Raw genomic sequence first — 21381 nt, forward strand, 5'->3', positions numbered from 1 at the left:
TACAATCATGTGGCAGACGGCAAATAGAGTTGGATAACGATAGATATTGTCATAGAATGTGTTTGATACGTTCTCTTACACTTAAATTCAACTAGAGAAGAGAGTGAAATACAATTTTGTGCTACTGTATTACACCACAGTTTGTAATGACAACTTTGGAATAAGGGCGGTTGAATCCTCTTTCTGCAACAACAGCCCTCTTGTCTCCTATAAGCTTCGCCACCCTGTTATATAACAATATAAATACAAATGATTAATAAACAGGGTTCAACTGCAGATAGCAGCAGAAACAGAAAACAAAGAAAGATCTCAAAAACTGTTTCAAACTTGTCATGTTGGACATAAAGATATCGTCACTGACTAAAATGGCAGAAAATACTTGTGTTATACTCACCTAAAATATGGAGAGCTCGTGTTCTCTTGTACAGTTTTTACCTGACTAATCTTCTGTACAACCTCCATTCCTCCTACCACCCTTCCAATTACCAGAGACGAAGCATCTAGTTCCGGCGAATCCTTTGTTGCAATGACAAATTCTGTCCCATTAGGATCGGTTCCAACTTCTTCTTGATCAATCTCTAGCTTCCCTAGTCTTGCAACCAGTTTAAACTTAGGAGGTGGCTTTGATGGGTCTCTCACAATGATTCCTACACTACCAGCCACATTTTTAGTCCCAGGACATTTCTCATACATTCTCTCCCATTCCTCAACAAGTTTTTCAGCAGCCAAATTGCTTCCTGTTTTGTTAGCAAGCTCCGCATCCACCCCATAGGATCTAAGGCCGCCATGTTGGACGTAATTCGGCATGATTTTGACAAACTCTTTCCTTCTGTAGCTTATACCAGCAGCTCCACTGACAATCTTGCTAAACCTCTCAACTCCTGCAGGGACATCATCTCCATAAAGCTCTATAGTAACGCGACCAACTGGTTCCCGATCAATGGATACGTCAAAGAAAACTTGTTTTGTTGGTTTTCTTTCAGTGCAGCTGGGAGTTTTAGTCAAATCCTCTCCTAGTTTGTCACTGTTGGTAACGTCTTCTTCTGCTCTTGCTCTGGATCCATTACCCAAAAGGAGCAGCAAGCAAGTATTGCTGTAGATTGCGAGCTCTCTACGCGACAATCTGCATTGCTGTTTGAGGTTCGGAAAATGTGGTGTAGTTGGTAACAGTTGGAATGATGAATGTGATGGTGCTGTTGTATGAGATGAAGGGTTGAATGGTTGAAGGGAACTTCGCAGTACTCTTGGGTGTTGTAGCATTTCTCTGCTTATTGTTGGCACTGCTTAGGAATTGGTTTATGTTAGTGTTTCTGCTCCAATTTCTCTGATTAAGCTGTTCCTTTTTTTTAGGTAGCTGATTATGGGATTTAGAAAAAGAAATGTAAGACAGAATAACAATAGATAGAGTAAAGGATACTTTAGAGATTTCGTGGATAAGAAAGATGGAAATAGCTATGTTCTATGGCAGACAATTGTTTGTTACATACCAAAATTTTATGTACTCTCTATGTGGGTCCCTTTAGATATTGAGAACAAAATTTGCACCAATGTGGCATTTGGGCTTAGATAGACCTGTTAAAACTTCACTGTGCATCCCTCAAAAAAAAAAAAAAAACTTCACTGTGCTAGAAACGTTTGGTTGGAAATAAAGAGAAAAAGGTGTACAAATTAATAGAGGAAAAGGAAGACATTTTAGTTAGATATCCTGATTTATTAAGAGTGTGAAGGAAGATATATCTGTACTTGGTTCACAAGTGAAAGTGAAAAATTGCAAACTTTTTAATAAACATAGTAGAAAGTATTCATTGTCGTTTAACATAATCATAGAATTTTCTCCATACATAATAATCACAAATTGAAGTCATTAATGTTTGTTTGGCGTCAAAGTTAACCGTGACGGAGTTCATAAATGGTTCGAGTTTTGTAACTTTAGGAGGAACTTCGACATCTCTATATCCCTTCCAATTCCAATCCTTCTCAGGTGTTTGAAACAAAACTGAAAAACTATAGGTCTCTCAGTTTCCTTCCATTTCATTTTCTCCACCAAATATTATATAAATATTTTTTAATTATATTGTACACAATTTTGTAGCGCAGAATATGACGTGTGCATAATGTTTAATTTTTCTCCTTAAAAAAAAAGTACCCATGTCAAAAATTCCCACCTTGTGAGCAATCCAATTTTAATATCTAAAAGATTTTTATAACTCCAGGTATATACAAAAGTACGATAAATGCCAAACCAACGGGAATAGTAAAAACCAAACTCTACCAAATTAGTAATTTGAAGTATCAAACAATTTCCTCTTGTTTGTGTGCTCTTTTTCCACCGTCATTTGGAAGAGATTTTTATAACTTCGGTTCTATTTCTGAATGCCATTAAGAAAAGAAATTTTTTATTCATGTTTCAACCATTTAAAAAAAATCAAATATCATTATTACTTTAACAATAATGCCCTTATTTTGACACAATTGTAAAGATATAACAAGTGATAGTATTAAGAAATTAAACTATGGCTTTAACACAAATGAAGACATTATTGTATTTCTTATTCTATAACTTTAAATGCCACTTAAAAATGAATGGCAAGAGGGCATACAACCAAAATTGTAATGCCTTGAAAATTGCAACAAGGAGAAGAAACCAAAGGTTGGAGCCAAAGTCAGTCCATAGAGTCACCTACTGGAATCCTCAATATAAATGGCATGTCTCTCTGAAAGAAGTTTAATCAAGGGTTTTTCGACATCATTAGCAGACTCACTATTGTCTCGCCGAACAGTAATCTTCTCAACACCAGTGGTGACCACCACTTGCTCCTTCCGAGTTGAGAGTTCATTTGCAACAACGGCATGCATGTTGTACTTTTCAAGAGCTGCATTAGCCTTATTTAGAAGAATGCTTGAATCTGTCTCCAACTGTCACCAAAGGAGGAAAGCAATTCTTATCTATGTGTCGGGATATATTACTCAGGAATTCATATTTTTCAACGATTGCTATTGAAACAAAACAAAAACTAGCCTCCTTAATTGAATACCTGTCAGAGATCACCACCGAGAGGTATTTTGATCCTCTCGTGTGGAATGCTATTTTAGATCTCAAATAGTTCATGTTAATTTCTAAATATCCTTGGTGGAAAACATAGATAATGCAGTTCCTTTAGAAAGTTAGTACTATGTATTTTAGTTTATTCTTCTTTAAGTGTGGGTCATCATCAGTAGATTCAGACTGAACTAATTTTCAGCCATGTTCTTTGATCAAAACTCTCAAATTTCCGTATCAAAATATTATTACTATGTTAATAAGTGCAATTCAGTGTCTATCAAAAAGGTAAAGGTCCATATAGAATTCAGTGTCTAACAAATACCATTAATACCTTGAAAGATACGCAGAATGCCAGAGGAGCCCAATCTTTCCTAAGCACTAACAACATTTTTGGCACTTGAACAAGCTTTACGTCCAAGAGGTGAGTTCCTGACTGAATTTTGTGCTCCACCTGCAAGATTAACATGCGACAAGAAAATAGAGGCAAGTTATAAAAGCTATTGCATTACATTTCATCAACAGAAAAGAAAAAGCTATTGCATTACAAGTATTACTACTAGACAGAACACAAGTCACCATTCTTACATTTCATTTCATGTTTACTGAAGTAGAAGCAAGACTTATAAACTTATGTGACATTATCTGTATTTACACAAGAAACTAAGGCCATATTGTCTAAACACTAATTTCATTTCTGACATAAATAATACTAAAAATTTCTTCAAATGATATATCTCTTATCTCTTGACCGATAAATATTCATTTTAGCCAAGATTAAAGTCATATGGCATCAAAACTTTCATGGAATTAAGAATCAACATATCATATATATACCATATCCTTCCAAGGAACATAGTAGTCAGATACTGCAGCAGCAAGATAAAACATTGCACGTGGGCCAATACACCTCGTTGACATTCCAATTATCTGCAACATCTGCAAAACAGAAGGCAATTAGCACTGACCAATTAGTGCAGGAAAATCTACTATTTTAAATACCTACAATTATAACTTACATAAAACAAGTAGCTCTATTTTGTAATATGACAAACACATGAAATAAAAAGCACAATAATTTAATCCACCCCATGGTTGATTGCAGTAATCACTCGGATAAACAGGGAAAAAATATTAAATACCATATAGGAGATTCAAATGTCCATATCTGTTGCATCAAACAAGGCTTACAATTTACAAGCGTAGGCTAAGCTAACCTGAAGATATTCAAATATGGTGCTGAAAGAAAGTTTTAACAAGTGACCGCCTGCTACTGCCTGCAGTGGAATGAAAACCACAATGAGGCTATAATTACATTTGAATAAGCTAAAGCTAATGTTCAATTATAAAAAGGAGACAAAATAAAATTAGATAAACAAAAAAGAAGATAAATATGTAAAGCACAAAATTCAATCTACAAATCATACAGTATGATGTTCCACGATAGCACTCTTCACTGCTTCAGAATAATCCTTCCGAACTAAAATAAAGAAGAAAAAAAACACAATTCAGCAAATTCAAGATAACTCTGGTTGATTTTGTAAAATATAAATAGAAATAAAAAGGGAAGAAAAAAAATAAGTAGACATATTAATTAAGTCACAAAATAGCAAATGAAGTATAAATCTTTGGCTAGTCTTTCATCAGATTAGGACAAAAATAATACTGTATGAAGAAAGTATATAGACACATATTGGTTAGCCTTTGAGGAACATCATAAAGTGTAAGACTCTTCTAGAAGAATATTTGCTCATGAGACACTTAATATCATCATACCATACAACATGAATAACATGCATTGTCAAATATTATCTATCAAGATATCAAGTGCAATGTTAATGTAAATACTGTTCTAATATGTACAATAGTTTGTATGATTTTAGGCATTGGCCTCTTTATCTTTTTATTGCGTGAAACGGGAGAAAGCAGAAACTGAAAACCTTGAATGTTTAAGTCGTTGGTGGGCTCGAAGCATTCAAGTAAGGGATCCTCAGGAAGGGATCTGCAAAATGGCTGGAAACTTCCCCTGCATAAATATTCATTGGTAATTAACACATCAAATGCTTTTAAAAAAATTAACAAATCAAACTAAAGAAAAGGCTAATCGCAGGACCAGAAATTTACCTCCGGTACAGAAAGATAACAGCATATCCAGCCTTCAGAAAGTACCTGCAAAATAACCACCGACCTGTTACTCTCAAGATAGTAGAATTGAAAATTTACTTGGTTTATTTCAAAAAGAACAAGGCAAGTTCATCATACTCGGTGGATGTGGCCCCTCTATGACCTGAACTGAAGTTGTCAACATAGCGGACGCACCGTTGCTCCAATGGAGCAGTGGTACCGCCAGAAGTTACACAAACAATTCTCCTAGCTTCCCCATTTTCTGAGGTCCCAAAAACCACACAAATCATTTAGAATGGAAGCAACACGAAAAGAAATATGCAGATTTGAAAGATGTATCGGAAGCTAAATTACCTGATGATGAAGAGTTACGTTGAATGAATTGATTCAATTTTTGAGTTATTTCATGACTGTTGTGCAAAGGAGGAGCAGAATCAAAAAAGGCTTTAACTTGTGCTTCAAGGGTTTGGCCCATATCTTCCATTCTGTTTTCAGCATCCATCAAAATCTACCTGCACATTTATTCGCCATAAACACCAACCATCATCATAAATTGAACAGCAACAAAAACTCAGTTAACCAAAAAAATATTCCAAAACTCAGGAAAATACTCCCAATCTGTCGTAACTTGAGAAGATTGCATACACAAAAGATTTAGACTGCTGAGAAATATACGATGAAGCCACTAAACTTTGTAATAAAGAATTTGAAATATGTTAGTTACCTAGAATTAGATGCGAAAATGTGAGCTTTGAAATCGGAGGCAACCAAAGTGAGATTTAATATAAAGAATATAGGTAATTGCATTACTTGATTGTAAAGCTGAAGAAGAATCTAGCTAATTTTGATTTGAAGCGCATAACCCAATTAACATGAATGATATTGAAAAGAAAAGGAAAACCTTGAGTTTCGGTAATTAGAATTCTAATGAGGAGGTGTAAGTTGTAATGTATTGTATCACAACTAGTAGAGTATGAAAAGGGAGAGTCCCTGTCCCTGGGTAGGTAGTGAAGAAGAAAGAGTATATCTCATCTAATTCCACTCTTAATTATTATTTAATCCAACGGCTAAAAAGAATCCATATTCCATATTCACCACTATTTTATTTATTTTTACTTTAATTTAACACCAACACATTTCCTAAAAAAAATAAAGTTTAATTATATCATAAAACCAATACATAAAAGTTATGTATTTATTTTGTATCTAGAGTTCGACTCAAAGATAAGTAAAGTTTCGTCTACGAAAAATCGATATCAAATTCTCTCGGACGATTCATCCTAAAACAATTTTATTAACTACTTGAGCTCGATTTCTTAGTTAAAATAATATAAAAAATAATTGTATGTTGATAGTGCATATTAATTAAAAAAAGTGATAAATTTACATTTGTTGTCGCTTCTTAACTTAATTTATGGATGAGTGATATGATCATTCTATTTTTAACACTTACTCTCAGATTGAATGAAACTCGTGTAGTTCTCACAGACTCACACTATGAAAATATATTCCACCAATGAAACTCATGGATTTCATCTAATAATAAAATGAGTGTTTTTTCTTTTGAGGAAAAATAAAATGAGTGCTAAAAAGAGTGTTGGAAAGTAATGTTTTTAACATTTATCTAATTTTCAACCGGGATTCCGTCCTTTATTTTTTATGTCATTTTTAATTGGTTTGCATATGAATTTTCAAGCATCATATTTGAAATTCATATGAAAACATGAGAAAAAATCTTAGAAGAGTTCATCTCAAAATAAAATTATAGATTTTTTTTGTACAATTATAGATTTAAATTTTAAAGTCATGCACAAATTGCTCGTAACAACAAAAGTGACATGAAAAAGATATAAATAAAAAAATTGTTAGGTGAAATTAAATTTTATGAACCAAAAGGGGTAATTTTCCATATTTAACTCTTTTACAGTATTTGGTTTTTTTACACCATATTCACTTTTTCAAAACCTACTGTTAGGCCGTTTGGCTGTCTAAATCTTCCTTTTGGGCTAATAAATTCATCTAACTTGACTTAGACTATACAGTCTATACCATTAGCTTCCATTAACATTTAACACCTCATTATTAGTTCCAAATTCATATTCATTGATTTTTTCTGCTAACAAGCAAGCATTGGCATTGTTGATCAATTTATTGTTTACGTTAATAAAAGAGAAGAAGTTAATTCAGTCCTAAAACATTGGCATGGGTATTGAGAATGACCAAATGACATGTTGATATGTTTCTTAAAGACCATTTTAACAGAAAACAACACCCCTTCATGATCTTTCAAAATCTAAATTTTAATGTTGGCCTTGCTTGTGAGTTGTGGCTATGATCTATTTGAGCTGATGTTGATCTATTTTAGCCAAAAATCTCACATTTTTTCTCTACATTTTAAACATCATCATCTCTCTTATTTTAACCAAATTTTGTCTAAAGTCACTCTATAATTCATACCTAAAAGGTAGATGATCAAATTTTGGACATAGGATACTCTCACTTTTATGGAAAATGATATCTTGTGCCGTTAGGGCACAATATAAGGATCTTAAAATAAAATTAAATATTGTATTGAAAAGATAAGTTTTCAAGATTTTAAGATTATGAATGCACAGTTTTCAAGGTTAAATTTCTTTAATTAGTTTCTTATTTTGTGCCCTTATGGCACAAGTTAACAAGACCCTTCTTTATTGGTTTGTTTTCTCTCGCAGTATCCCTCCATTTTAAATTTCATTGTCTCTTCTATTTTATCCAAATTTTTGGCTAAAATCACTCTATATTTCCCACCTGAGGTAAAGGTTTCAAATCGATGTACACTTACTTTTAGCAGCATGTAAACTATCTTCAAAGACCCAAGTAACAATAACATGTTTATTAAGATTAAGGAACCATAAAAATACTCTGATATGAACACTTTCATTAAGTGTTTTTATTTGTTCCAGTCGGCGGAGCAACCCTATTTTTATTTTTTAAATACAATGAATACAATTCTAACCTACAACTATTGTCACACCCCAATTCATATGAGCCGCATATCATAATAAATGTTTTGCACTTAACTAACAATGATCTGGTGGTGGTGTGAACGATACTATATTGCAAGCAGAGAGTGACGTGTGATGGCTGACCGACCCTCCCCAAGATATATGAATTTTAAGTCAGCAACCTAGCTCTACGAACTAGGTGTTGGGTTGGTCATTGTATCCATTCCAATAGCCACTTTGCCTCCGAGGCTCAACCATCTTATAGGATCTTATACCTTTTATTTGGATACTGACTATCATGTATCGTACAATTAGATACTTAAAAGGTCTAAAAACAAAGAATCTTTAAATTAGAAGGTTGAAATCCCCCTAAATAAAAAATGAGTGTATAAATCAAAATTCACTCAAATTACAAATGTGAAATCTTCAAATTTGTTTAATGGTGTTTAATTTCTTCATACATAAGAATCAAACATCAAATCCAAATTTAAATTCCTTATCATTTGAATTATTTCATTGTTAATAACTTTTGTCGTTTTTTATTTCTCAAAAGAAAAATGTATTCCATTTGAATAAAATAAAAATAGTAAAAACTCTTGTAATTATTTATCATTTTCTCCTCAGACTTTTTCATTTCATGTATACCAAAAGGGTTTAGTCAAGTGTGTAGGGTTTAAGCGCAGAATGCAGAACTCAATTGGAATGGCAAAATTCTCAATCTCAAGAACATCCACCCTCTATCGCTCTTTGCTTTTCACACCCCCTCCGCCTCTACACCACCACCGCCACATTCCTCTCCGCTTCTGCACCACCACCACCACCTCCCTTTCCGATTCCGACGATGCTGACTCAGCAGCTCCTTCTCCCTCACCCGAACAAACCGAAAGAACATTCTTTGATCGACCCCTTGAAAACGGCCTCGATCCCGGCGTTTACAGGGTAATCCAATTTCCAATCATGATTTCATTTTGATTTGTGATTATTGTTGAGATTGAAATTGTGTTTTTTGTTTGTATAGGCGATTTTGGTAGGTAAAGCTGGACAAAAACCGTTGCAGAAGAAACTCAAAAGTGGAACTGTGGTTACTCTGCTTTCAATTGGAACCGGAGGAATTCGCAATAATCGAAGACCTTTGGATCATGAAAACCCTAGGGAATATGCTAATCGATGTGCTGTTCAGTGGCATAGGGTTACTGTTTATCCAGAGAGATTGGGAAATCTTTTGATGAAAAATGTTCTTCCTGGTTCAACTTTGTATGTTGAGGGAAATCTTGAAACTAAGGTGTTTTCTGATCCTGTTACTGGTCTTGTTCGTCGAGTTCGAGAAGTTGCTGTTCGTCGAAATGGTAACTTAGCTAACTCTTCAAATGCTTAATAGGGTTTCTTTTAATGTGTTGAACTAGTTAATGAGAGCTCAATCTTCCACTATATAGTTTTTGCTATGGTATTTCATTTAGGGTATGTTTGGATTGACTTATTTGAGTATATCTAATAGCATAAAAACGTGTTAGACTATTCTAGAGAGCTAGCTTATGGAAACAACTTATGACATCTCCATAAGCCGTTTTTAGTTAATTTTCATAAGTTTTCTGTAATAGCTGCCTATGTTTGGTTTAGCTTCTCTAAAACCAAAATTGCATCCCAATGCACGTTTGGCTGTGATTTTAGGAAGCTACATTTCCTTGCTTCCATTTTGACGCAGAAACAAACAACCACTATGGAAACAACTTTTAGCTTATATAAAAACAGTTTGACTATATTTTGGCTCCGTTTGGATTGAGCTTATTTTGAGCTCATGAAAAATAACTTATGTAAATAAATAAGCATTTATTTTAATTTATAAGCTCTTACTAGCGAAAATTGTATCTTCATAAACTATTTTTTCATAAACTACCTTAAAAATTTATAAATAATACATAAAAACTTATTTATTTGCATAAGCTGTTTTATATAAGCTCTAAAATAAGCTAATCCAAATGGGCCCTTTATCTTTTGTTATAGAAATAGCTTATGTATAAGCACTTATAGAGTAAGAGATGACTTAAGCTGTTTAGTCCCCCTCCCTACGCACACCTACTGCTCAATCGTATGCTATTAAACATAGTTTGACTATATTTTATCTTGTTATAGAAATAGCTTATGTATAAGCACTTATATAGTAAGAGAGGAATTAAGATGTTTAGCTCCTCTCCCTACACACATCTACAGCTCAATTGTATGCTATTATATACTGGATATTTAATATTGAAAAATCCATAAAAAAAAAAAAAATCCTCCTTAGGCTCTGTTTGGGAGTTATGAGGGGAGGGTTTTTAAAAAAAGGAAGGAAGAAGTGGAAAGAATGGAGAGATATGAGAGTGGAGGGTTTTGGGAGGTTTAGTTTTCTTCATAATACAAAATCCCCTTAATTTGGAGGAACGAAAAAATTGTATTGGAGGAGGAGTTTGGAGGGTTTTGGGGGGTTTGGGTGAGTTTTTCAAATCTAATCTATATTGTTATAATACTTTCAAAGTTAAAAATACATTAATCATAAGTACGTATTTATCATTCTCTACAAAACTATTCTCTCAATTTTTGAAAGCTTCTCTATTTTTTCCTCTAAACTCATCCCTCCAAAACCCTCCCCTCCAAACTCCCAAACAGAGCCTTTTAGGGCTTTGTTTGGAGGGGAGGGGAAGGGAAGACTTTGGGGGTGGAAAATAAAGAGGGAAATAGAGAAATCTTCACATTTTTTGAAAGAGTATTTTTTTAGAGAATGATAACCTAAGGAAAATGCTTATTTGTACGGAAGTTGGCAGTGAAGAAATGCAAGAATTGTTTTTGACCTTTGATTTCCACCCACACCTCCGTGTTTTCCACCAAAATCGTGATTGTTATGTTTCCTTGCCTATAAACACTTGACACGTGGCAATTCTTGCTTTTCTTGCATGCTTTTCTTCGTAATAAATAGCAACGCCCATAAACTAATGCTTATGATTCATATATTTTTAATATTAAAAATATTATAACCAAATAGATTAAATTTGAAAAATTCATATAAACCCCCCAAAACCCTCCTCCAATACAACTTTTTAGTTAATGAGGAGGGTTTTGTATTATTAAGAAAAATTAACCCCCCAAAAAACCCTCCCCTCCCAATGTACTCTATTTCTTCCACTTGTTCCTTCTTTTTTTCCAAAACCCTCCCCTCCCGTTCCCTCCAAACTCACAAACAAAGCCTTAGAAACTGATAAGGGAAGGAAAATAGAATACACAATTCTTCTGTTTATATGTCTAACAGAGCAGTCCCTTTATATTTGCCAGAGGCCCAAAAGCCTTATCTGATGACTTGATTTGCAAACTATATTTTCCTTGATAATTGTGGTTACAAATCTTGATCATTCGAACTGTTTAGAATTGTTTGGTGAGTAATGTGGCTCATGCTCAACTCACAAAGAAATCAACCTCATCTTATTGACTTATCTAAATAAGTCAATATGGAACCTTGTGTTCATTGAATATTTTATATTCAGCGAGTTATGATCAGGTTTATATTTAAAATAAACTATTATTACTCAATTATTCATAAAATACACAACTCCCGACTTCCAATATATCGTTGATGTACATGATATGTACCTTTGAAATTAAAAAATATAAAAATGCTTGACATAAACAATCAATGTACTATATAGTTACTATTTAAATGCTGAATCAATACAAATAACATTTTATATAAAGTTTAGAAATGTAAGAATGTTTTTACTTATAGAAAATGATCTCTTGTGCATGTCGTGTGTGTTCTACTGCTTGTTTGGTTCACATACCATTGAGTTGAACTAAGAAAGCTCAAGCTTGGCACATTTAGCAAACTTGTTAAACTTTGTAACCATTACTGATCTGTACTTGTCATTTCTGTTTTTCCTAGTTTTCCAAAATTGAAACATGGATTTCTTTCACTCTTGACATTTTTTCCTACACTCTTATTATTGAGTGAAATTCATGTTGGCATAAAAGGAGTTCTAGCATCTCTCTCTCACTCTTAACATTTTTTCCAACACTATTATTGAGTGAAATTCATGTAAGTCTCATCACTTTGAAAACGGGTCCCAAGTAATGTAGTAGAACCCACATGACTTTCATCCAATAAGAGAGAGATAGAAAGAGAATGTTAGAGTAAGTATTGTTGGTACTTTCATCGGCATAGTATTTGTAGTATTCATGTATGGATATTCTATGGTTGAAGATTTTTTGTTGCTTATGTTTAAAATAATATTTGGCATATGAGAAAATATTGTTTTAGAATAAGATGCGTTTGACCTAATGCAATATAAGTTCCTGTTTTCCCCAGGTCGTGTTGTATTTTTAGGTCCGGGTGATGATCCTAAGCAACAGACACAACAAAATGACCTGAGAGCAGTTGGCTATTATTAATTTTATGCTTCAAATAGGAACATGGATTCAGTTGGCAATGGAGAATTTTTTATTCTGTAATTATATTCTGGAGTTTTACAAGAAATTTGGAATTGTTAGAGACGTTTGTCATGTTACAAACTCTTGATCTAAGTGATCTTGCTTTTGTGCTTTGTAACACAAGGACTATATAAATCAACTTTCTTGCGTGTTATGGTGGCAAGCTTGTGTCAGTGCAAGTATTTCAGTTTACGAAAAGGACTTTTGCTCTGGGACTAACCTTTCATTCTGTTCAAAACTCTGGATGCCAGTCTTGAAAGTTATGGCTATGGGATGCTGCTTTGTCCCAAGAGCTTCTTAAACATTTTTCTGAACAAATTGTTGCTATGTAATTGAACTGAATAGGATTGTAACAATTCTTTCTATATACTCCCTCCGTCCCGGAATAACTGACCCATTTTCTAAAAAAAAGTGTCCCAAAAAAACTGACCCATTTCAATTTTCAATACAACTTTCATCATTCCCAATACAATATAACACTAAATAAATAATACTACTTTTATCATTCCCAATACAATATATTTCACTTTCCCCTTTATTTATACACTTTTCTTAATCTGTGTGAAAAACCAAAGTAGGTCAATTATACCGGGACGGAGGTAGTACCACGACAGAGTTGGTCTACAATAACATGCAAACAATCTTGTCTAGCTTTTTTGCCCTTAAAATGCATGTACATTTGAAATTTTGAAGTTCAAAATAGAAGCTCACCTCCATTTTTTGAGAATTTTTTTTTTTCTCTCTCTTCCTTTTCTGGGAATTGAGATGAAGTTACCTTTCATATTGTTGTGTCATCAATCAATTTGTGCAAGATAATTATTTTTGTAACATCTTGCGTATGTCAGATGATGTTGGATTGATGTTACTCTTTGCAGGAGTTGCATTCTAGCTGAATGAGAAGAATGTCCTTCCAATGAAGTTAGAGTAAATCAGTGTACGGGGCTCTCGAAATTATGAGTTTAGTAATTTAATTCTTTTCAAATTGTAATAGCAATTTATTTACTTTTTTCGATAAAACGATTTATTTAATAAAAAAATGTCTTGTAATTTAATCTTTCAACTTAAAAGATTTACAAATTGAATTATCTCGAGTTTCCTTTGCTTCCATGAATCTAATTGTTATGTGGATTACTTTTAACTCTCCAAGGGCATCAAGATCCATTTATTGTTATGCCAGTGGTGCTTTATTTGACATATTTTTTAAAGAGTGATTGTAATACCTCTTCTTTTGTTTGTCTAGTGTGTTAATTCAATGCCTTATCTATAAAACAATAAATAAAAGATTTACAATTTGCCTTAAATAATATCTTCTATAAAGCCTTCAAAATAGTGTTAGTAAATTTATAAAAGGACTAAATTGAACGTTGTAAAATACTCTATTCCGAAGTTTCCATCCGTTTAGCAAATTAGCACATCAACTCTTGAAATTAAAACTGAGATAACAACATTTAGAGAAAGAAAATAACAGCACTGCAGTGTAACTTTAAAGTAAACATTCTGATTATATTGTGAAACTATTTTATATATTTCTTTTTTAAATTGCGTTAACTTTAATTGCTTTCGATGAGGCACTAGAGACTAGACTCTTGATGTAAACAAATTGTGCTTTTTTTCTAAATAAATATGAAAACACTAATAATCAGCATTTCATTATTTCGAAAAATGCATCATCTCAAACTTACATTTCATTTTGTCTTCATTACATCTTCTTATTAGCAAGTTAAAATATACATATATATTACAAGATAAAAAAAAATGGACCTAAGATTGGGGAAGTGGAGAAAGGAGAAATGGGGGTATAAAAAATGAAAATGAAGCCGACTTAGTAAAGCAAAGCAACATTGGGCTTAGTAGAAGAAAGCTGGCTAAAAACTCAAGTGGGTCGACTTCGACTCACTCACTCATACACATTTATTGCTCTCTCTCTCTCTCTTCTTCTCTTTCTAAAGTTCGAGCGAAGCCGTGGTACCAAAAAACGAGATCTGCAGCGACGCGGCTCTCTCGGCTCAGATCGCTCAATTTCATCTCCCTCCATTTTCTTCCCTCTCATTCATCACCAAAACTGCGTTTAATTTTTACATGGACTGGGGTGTTAATAGTAACAACAATCACTACAGAACTTACAAAGGTACTATACCTTAATTATATCTATCTGTAAATTCTATTCAATCAATAATCGTGTATTTTTTTGTTTGAACAGAAGATCATAGTAATATTAATAATAAATCCATGATGAATTTGGAACTCATTTCAAACATGGATGGCCATGGCCTTGCTTCTTCAGAAAACCAACCAATTCCTGTTACTTCACCACTCAAACCAAGAAAGAAAACTATGACTTCTGTTTATTTGAAGTTCTTTGAGACTGCTGCTGATGGAAAGACTAGGAGATGCAAGTTTTGTGGACAGACCTATTCTATTGCAACTGCCACAGGTGCATTACCTTTCTCATCCAATTCGCTGTTTGTATGAGTGTATGCATCTTTTTCATTGTTGTCGTATTCATTCTGTGTTAGTCGCGTAGGTCACTAACAACACAGACATCAAACATGACACTGACACATGGACACTTGTAATGATTTGAAAATTACCAAGTAATTTAATGTACATATGTAACGCAACTACATTTGTCGGTGTCAGACACCAAACACAACTTCAATCTGACTGAAGTGTCTATAGTATACTTGATGCTACAGGATTGTCTATAATATCCATTATACTATGAAGCACAAATACTTCTTAGATTAAGCGTGTTCCGGTGTCGTACATGTATTGGTCCAACACATATGATTACATTGAATTATGTTATTTTCTCAAATTATTGTTGGTGTCAACGTGCCTGTGTCCGTGTCCGTGTCCGTGTTTGAGTCTGTGATTCATACTATATTAATAGTTGGTTTTCTTTTTTCAATAGTTATCGTTTGCCTTTTATTCATGTGTAATTAATCCTTATATATAAAAGTATAAAAATCAATTAAAGACATTTGATGCTAGATCAGTTTTACATTGTAGCATCCTTGGTTATGAAGATGTTTACCTAACAATTGTGCTTTTTGTACATGCATTCACTAAAGTTCCTTTATTTATGTAGGCAATTTAGGGAGGCATCTTGCTAATCGCCATCCGGGATACGATAAGACAGGGGAAGCTGTCAGCAATTCAGCAACTCGGCCCAATGCCGTGGTCAAGAAAGATCAAGCTCGAGGAAAAGTAAATCAGGTGGATTATGATCATTTAAATTGGTTACTCATTAGGTGGCTTATTTTAGCTTCTCTCCCTCCTTCAACTCTAGAGGAGAAGTGGCTCGTAAATTCCTACAAGTTTCTAAACCCGTCTATACAAATCTGGCCTAGTGACAAGTACAGAACTGTACTTGATGAAGTCTTCCAAAGCATGAGGGAAGATGTAAGAGCATTGTTAGAACAGGTTTCTTTTAAGTTCTCCATCACACTTGATTTCTGGACTTCCTTTGAACAGATTTTCTATATGAGTGTAACATGTCAGTGGATTGACGAAAACTGGTGCTTCCAGAAGTTGCTTCTTGATATCTGTCGCGTACCCTATCCATGTGGGGGTGCAGAAATCTATCGTTGCCTCGTGAAAGTTCTTAAATTTTACAATATTGAAAGCAGGGTCCTGTCATGTACCCATGATAATAGTTCAAGTGCCATGCATGCCTGCCATACTCTGAAAGAGGACTTGGATAGTCAGAAAATAGGACCATTCTGTTACATTCCCTGCGCTGCTCGAACCTTGAACCTGATAATAGTTGATGGATTGAGATCTGCAAAACAAGTAATTTCAAAGATCCGTGAATTTGTAATAGAGTTAAATGCCTCACCAATAATCTTTGAGGATTTTGGTCAAATATCTACAGCCTATCAAGAAGGGACTTGGAAGTTTCCTCTTGATGTTTCAACAAGGTGGAGTGGAAACTACCAAATGCTTGATCTTGTTCGCAAGGTATCTCTTTAATTAGCTTTATATTGAACATAAGAATCATCTGAAAAATTAACTATGGCAACATTTTTCCCAAATCACTGTTAGCATTGCAGTGCCAATATTTTACAAGACAAAGCTTGGAATTGTAATGATTTGAATGCCTGAAGTTTTTCAATCAACACTTGTCTGAAAAGTACTGTAATTTTGTGTGTGTTTTCTAATGGATTCAGCCTGTGTGTTGATGTTTGTCTGATTGGAGCACTTGATTTAAACCGTGTTATGTATTACATTCATGTAGCATGTGACAGGAGTCTTGTATATTAAGATATCTTATGATGCATCACGCTTCACACTCTCACATGCACTCAAATTCAAAATTAGAAGCAATGAATAGGGTAAATCATTGCATATTTTTGGTGATGCAGGCTGGTAAATCAGTGGATTCGGTTATTCATAAATATGAGGAGACACTAGGCAGTAGGATACTGCTGTGCCCTTCTGAAAAAAGTGTGGTTAACATCATGCATCAATATCTTGAGCCATTCTACAAGACGACAAACGACCTCTGCACGAGCAATGTGCCAACAGTTGGGCTTGTCCTTTTCTTCATGGATCACATTTCAGAAACAATTGCTACCTGCAGAGAGTCATGTCCCAGCCCAGAATGGCTAAAAAGTTCTGCAGAAGAAATGGCTAAAAAGGCTAGAAATTATTTCAATCAGGTTTGCAACATATTTACATATATGACAGCTATTCTAGATCCTCGAATAAAGGCAGAGCTGATCCCTGATAGTTTAAACTTGCAAAGTTTTCTGGACGAAGCAAGGACACATTTTATAAGAAATTATTCTGTGAACCATTTCTCCTCCATGAGTTCTGGTTACAATGCACAAGAAATTGAAGATGGGGGAAATGTTTCCTTTGCCGAGGAAATTGCTCGCAAAAAACGTAGGACAAACATGAGTTCTGCCACTGATGAGCTTACACAGTACTTATCAGAGGCTCCAGCTCCTATAGCAACCGATGTTCTAGAGTGGTGGAAAGTAAACAGTGCGCGCTACCCTCGACTGTCTGTGATGGCTAGAGATTTCTTGGCTGTGCAGGCAACTTCAGTTGTGCCTGAAGAACTTTTCTGTGGCAAGGGGGATGAAATTGACAAGCAAAGATTCTGTATGCAGCATGATAGCACACAAGCTATTCTTTGTATCAAGTCGTGGATTCAGGTTGGCATCAAGTTCAAGTTTAAGTCGACTGAGATAGACTACGAGAGGTTGATGGAACTAGCATCTGCTTCTGCAACAGATAATAGCCCTTCAAGTTCTGAGAAGAAGCAAAAATAAATGATAGAAGATGTCAGCACTGAAGGGTGACAGTACTTAACTAACATGCAACATTACTTGTCATTTCTAGTTATACCATTTCTAGTTATATCTTGACTTTGGCTCATTTTCACAACTTAGATAAGTAAACTGTTTTTTTCTTAACATAAAAAAAACTTATTGATGTATTATATTAATATAATGCATTATGCTGTACAGTTCTGAATTCTGCAAATTACTAACCTAGAGAAATATCAAATATATGCTCCTTGATGATGGAACTCTTTGTGCGCCTGTATGATATTTGTGTGAACACCAATATAAACATATACTGAGTTTAATACTGTCATACAATCACATCATTATTTAGATGTTTGTTGAGATATTTCAACCACCAAGGTTGCTTAAAACAAGCTTAACTCGATATTTCACTATTCAAAAGACAATTATAAGTAGGAAAAAATAGAGAATTAAACGAAATATTGTGTAACAAGTGATAATTGATGACTCAAAACTTGGAAATGGATTCTCTAACTTTGTGATTTGGTAACGTTAGCGCATTTAGGAAAAATGATAATGATTAATATAAATTGTTTACATGAAACATAAGTAGGTCAAGAGATATATAGTGAAAGTTATCAAAAGTAGAGAATTGAAAGACAATCTATTATTAGTTAAAACTTTAGTGTAAACTTGTCAACATTTCATGCCACAATATGTTAAATAACACACTCATAATTTCATTGTATTATATTTTTTTATAACCATGTTAATAAAAGCGAAGTATTTATCGTCGATTATCGATGATTAATCTCTGTTGGTGAACTTATTAACACACATGTACAAGGTTCACTTTTCCCAATTCCCTCCAAACTAGTTTCATGCTATTATATTATTACAGGTAAGAAGTATTTACTGTGATTTTACATTAGGTTTTGTTGCATTATAAGAATATATTGCTTTCACAATAAAATATTATTGGTTGTCATTACACAGCCATCTCATATATGGACTCTACATACAGTTCACAGACATTAACCTACAAAATTTATATTTTTTAATAATTGAATTTAAATTGGTTTGAGTAAAACGGAGCTTGATTTCGCTTAGAAAAAAACAATGAACCGAATGACATGCTATAACACAAACTGGTCCCGCCAGAAATGTCTCGTTGTAATATTTTGGTTCCTTATTGAAGTTGATTAATCATTTAAGACCCGGTACCTAATAGGTACCTGCAGGGCCGTCCCTATGAAATAGGAGGCTCGGCTCTCTTTTTAAAATAGGCCTCTAGTAAAATAAAAACATAATTCTTTTGTGTAGCTAAACTTCATTAAAAAATCAGAATAAGAACTTCTAAACATGAAAAGAAATAAAAAAAAAATTAAGTGAAAGAGAGATGAAATTTACCTAACAGTGTCGTTTGGATTTGTCACTCATTCGTTGTGGGAAGGGAAAACGAATGGTTTATGCGGAAAAAATGATTGTTGTGATTCTTTCAATGAAATAACTTTCCAATTTGACTGATTAAGTGATTTTACAAATTAGGATGGTCTGATAGTATCAGATTTATGTACAGGAAGGAGAACTAGAGTCTAAACAAAACTCAAATGTGTACTGAAGAAAGAAAAAGAAGTAACATATATTTTTTTATTTAAATGGGGGGTGGATATTAGACATAATTTTTTGTTTGAGGCCCGTAACATTTGGAGGCCCGGCATGGTAGAGCACCTTGCACTCCCTCAAGGCCGGGCCTGGGTACCTCCAATGTGGAAAATATTTTTAGGGGTCTTTTAAAACACATGGTCTCACTTAAGACCTCAATACTTAAGTGGACTTCACATTACTTTTTCTTAATATAATCATTTTTATTGTACTATTGTTTTTCAATTGTAATTTACCTTGACTTTTTTTAATGTTATTTAATTATGACCGTTGCTTTTTTTACGGTTGGCTTTTCATTGCTTTGTTCATACAATTTCTTTCATTTTCTCAAAGTCTCAGTACTCATAATTACTCATCCCTTCTCATCCTATTTACTCATAATTAAATCACTCTATTGTTATATTATTTTGAACAATGGATCCAAACCAAAATAATTTTACAATTTCATGTCTAATTATCAATCTCCTCCTAATCCAAAACAACCCAAATATCGGCAACTTTCCATTTTGTAGACCTCCATATATATCAAACTACGTTTGATATAAATTTTATAACTTTACATTTTAATCAATTTAATATTATAAAATAGATAATAGTATTTTAAATAAATAGCTATTGGTGGGATCCTTTTATACCTTTTGTTAGAGGGTCTCCAATGAAGTGGTTGAGTACCTATTAGGTACTATTATTAAAAAATAATAAAAAAGTGATGTGTCCATGTGAGACCCGTTTAAGACTCACAATTGAGTGTCTCCAATGTGGATGATCCTACAGATGTAAAACTATTAATAAATGATGATGCTTCTTTTTTCACGGTTCCTATGATGCCAAATTAGTAGTACTAGTCTACACAATAGATGAAAAAGAAAAAGTCAGAGTGTGATAGCATTGATCCACCTGATATGAGGGAACCTACACAAAGCCAAAAACAAAACCCCATTTCCCACCTCTATTCCTTCCACGTACACAACTTGCATGTCACCAAAACAACCCCACACCTGTCCCTTTATTATTAATTTCGCTCACAAACTTCACTCTTCATTTTCACTTTGGTTTTTATTTACTTTCCTTCTTCATTCTCTCTCAAACAAATCACATTTCCAATGGCTGATCATAACCAAACCTCACCCACATTTCTAAGAAAGCTTCAAGACAACCTCCACTCCCCAAACTCAACCCAGCTTGCAGGTCTCTTAACCCTACTCGTCACTGGATCCATTTTCCTCCTCCTTACCGGTCTAACCGTCGCCGCCACCGTCGTCTCCCTCATCTTCTTCTCCCCATTGATCATCGTTTCAAGCCCAATATGGGTCCCAGCTGGTACCTTTCTCTTCCTCCTTGCAGCTGGATTCTTGTCCATGTGTGGATTTGGTGTTGTTGCTGTAGCTGCTTCCTCTTGGTTCTACCGTTACTTTAGAGGTCTTCATCCTCCCGGTTCGGACCGGGTTGATTATGCAAGGAACCGGCTTTATGACACTGCTTCTCATGTTAAAGATTATGCAAGAGAATATGGTGGTTATTTGCAGAGTAAGGTTAAGGATGCAGCTCCTGGTGCTTGATTCAACCAAACCGGTTCGGTTGGTTCACTAGCTTATACTACTATCATATATATTTATATTGAACCGGGTTTTTTTGTTTTGTTTTGTTTATTAAATGTTACTTCAATATTAAGTTAAGGTGTGTGTACGTAGTAATCATAATTGTTAGTGGAATTAAGTGATGTCATCTTTATATTATTTTGTTACTTTTTTTCACTTTGGTGTGTGATGCAATCGTGTCTGTCTATGTCTTACTGTTTGATATGGGCACGAGAAGAATCACGAATAATGTCTAGCATATTCGGTTTGTTATTCTA

General features: G+C 34.0%; 5 protein-coding genes across 8 annotated transcripts; 3 read left to right on the forward strand and 2 right to left on the reverse strand.

The window, feature by feature from the left end:
- Positions 1-29: 29 nt before the first annotated feature.
- On the reverse strand, positions 30-1388 carry LOC146902078 (peptidyl-prolyl cis-trans isomerase CYP26-2, chloroplastic-like). The gene is made up of 2 exons (XM_085738142.1): positions 395-1388; positions 30-224 (listed from the first exon to the last, which is right to left on the reverse strand). Exons 1-2 carry the CDS (start codon positions 1258-1260, stop codon positions 122-124), a joined length of 969 nt encoding a protein of 322 aa, XP_085594268.1. The 5' UTR covers positions 1261-1388; the 3' UTR covers positions 30-121.
- Positions 1389-2414: 1026 nt separating this feature from the next.
- On the reverse strand, positions 2415-6139 carry LOC146902079 (phosphopantothenate--cysteine ligase 2-like). Of its 2 annotated transcripts, none has more exons than XM_085738144.1 (10): positions 6066-6139; positions 5519-5676; positions 5303-5426; positions 5165-5209; positions 4981-5066; positions 4468-4520; positions 4258-4317; positions 3878-3979; positions 3375-3494; positions 2415-2916 (listed from the first exon to the last, which is right to left on the reverse strand). In XM_085738144.1, the coding sequence occupies exons 2-10, from the start codon at positions 5664-5666 to the stop codon at positions 2677-2679; spliced, it is 978 nt and encodes a 325-aa protein (XP_085594270.1). In that variant the 5' UTR covers positions 5667-5676; positions 6066-6139; the 3' UTR covers positions 2415-2676. The 2 variants fall into 2 exon arrangements, with proteins under 2 accessions (XP_085594270.1, XP_085594269.1); XM_085738143.1 differs by having other exon boundaries at positions 5889-6139.
- A 2639-nt stretch (positions 6140-8778) lies between these two features.
- On the forward strand, positions 8779-12798 carry LOC146902080 (Nucleic acid-binding, OB-fold-like protein). Its single transcript, XM_085738145.1, has 3 exons — positions 8779-9087; positions 9167-9494; positions 12479-12798. The coding sequence occupies exons 1-3, from the start codon at positions 8833-8835 to the stop codon at positions 12559-12561; spliced, it is 666 nt and encodes a 221-aa protein (XP_085594271.1). The 5' UTR covers positions 8779-8832; the 3' UTR covers positions 12562-12798.
- A 1701-nt stretch (positions 12799-14499) lies between these two features.
- On the forward strand, positions 14500-18142 carry LOC146902081 (BED zinc finger and hAT dimerization domain-containing protein). Of its 3 annotated transcripts, none has more exons than XM_085738146.1 (4): positions 14500-14728; positions 14801-15034; positions 15692-16563; positions 16968-18142. In XM_085738146.1, the coding sequence occupies exons 1-4, from the start codon at positions 14680-14682 to the stop codon at positions 17880-17882; spliced, it is 2070 nt and encodes a 689-aa protein (XP_085594272.1). In that variant the 5' UTR covers positions 14500-14679; the 3' UTR covers positions 17883-18142. The 3 variants fall into 3 exon arrangements, with proteins under 3 accessions (XP_085594272.1, XP_085594273.1, XP_085594274.1); XM_085738147.1 differs by having other exon boundaries at positions 14804-15034; XM_085738148.1 differs by having other exon boundaries at positions 14885-15034.
- Positions 18143-20319: 2177 nt separating this feature from the next.
- On the forward strand, positions 20320-21381 carry LOC146902082 (Oleosin family protein). The gene has a single exon (XM_085738149.1). It carries the CDS (start codon positions 20630-20632, stop codon positions 21083-21085), a length of 456 nt encoding a protein of 151 aa, XP_085594275.1. The 5' UTR covers positions 20320-20629; the 3' UTR covers positions 21086-21381.

This window comes from Medicago sativa, chromosome 8, assembly GCF_051527215.1.
Source record: "Medicago sativa cultivar Bolivia chromosome 8, Bolivia_mono, whole genome shotgun sequence".
In the NCBI taxonomy this organism is placed as follows: domain Eukaryota; kingdom Viridiplantae; phylum Streptophyta; class Magnoliopsida; order Fabales; family Fabaceae; genus Medicago; species Medicago sativa.

Coding starts and splice junctions, on each gene's coding strand:
- LOC146902078 (XM_085738142.1), bottom strand. CDS start 1,260: ATGCTACAACACCCAAGAGTACTGCGAAGTTCCCTTCAACCATTCAAC. Junction 225..394: donor ACGAGCTCTCCATATTTTAG/GTGAGTATAACA, acceptor GTTATATAACAG/GGTGGCGAAGCTTATAGGAG.
- LOC146902079 (XM_085738144.1), bottom strand. CDS start 5,666: ATGGATGCTGAAAACAGAATGGAAGATATGGGCCAAACCCTTGAAGCA. Junction 3,980..4,257: donor CCATATTTGAATATCTTCAG/GTTAGCTTAGCC, acceptor TCTGTTTTGCAG/ATGTTGCAGATAATTGGAAT. Junction 2,917..3,374: donor CATTCTGCGTATCTTTCAAG/GTATTAATGGTA, acceptor CTTTGGTGACAG/TTGGAGACAGATTCAAGCAT.
- LOC146902080 (XM_085738145.1), top strand. CDS start 8,833: ATGCAGAACTCAATTGGAATGGCAAAATTCTCAATCTCAAGAACATCC. Junction 9,088..9,166: donor TCGATCCCGGCGTTTACAGG/GTAATCCAATTT, acceptor TTGTTTGTATAG/GCGATTTTGGTAGGTAAAGC. Junction 9,495..12,478: donor AGTTGCTGTTCGTCGAAATG/GTAACTTAGCTA, acceptor TGTTTTCCCCAG/GTCGTGTTGTATTTTTAGGT.
- LOC146902082 (XM_085738149.1), top strand. CDS start 20,630: ATGGCTGATCATAACCAAACCTCACCCACATTTCTAAGAAAGCTTCAA.
- LOC146902081 (XM_085738146.1), top strand. CDS start 14,680: ATGGACTGGGGTGTTAATAGTAACAACAATCACTACAGAACTTACAAA. Junction 14,729..14,800: donor TCACTACAGAACTTACAAAG/GTACTATACCTT, acceptor TTGTTTGAACAG/AAGATCATAGTAATATTAAT. Junction 15,035..15,691: donor TTCTATTGCAACTGCCACAG/GTGCATTACCTT, acceptor TTATTTATGTAG/GCAATTTAGGGAGGCATCTT.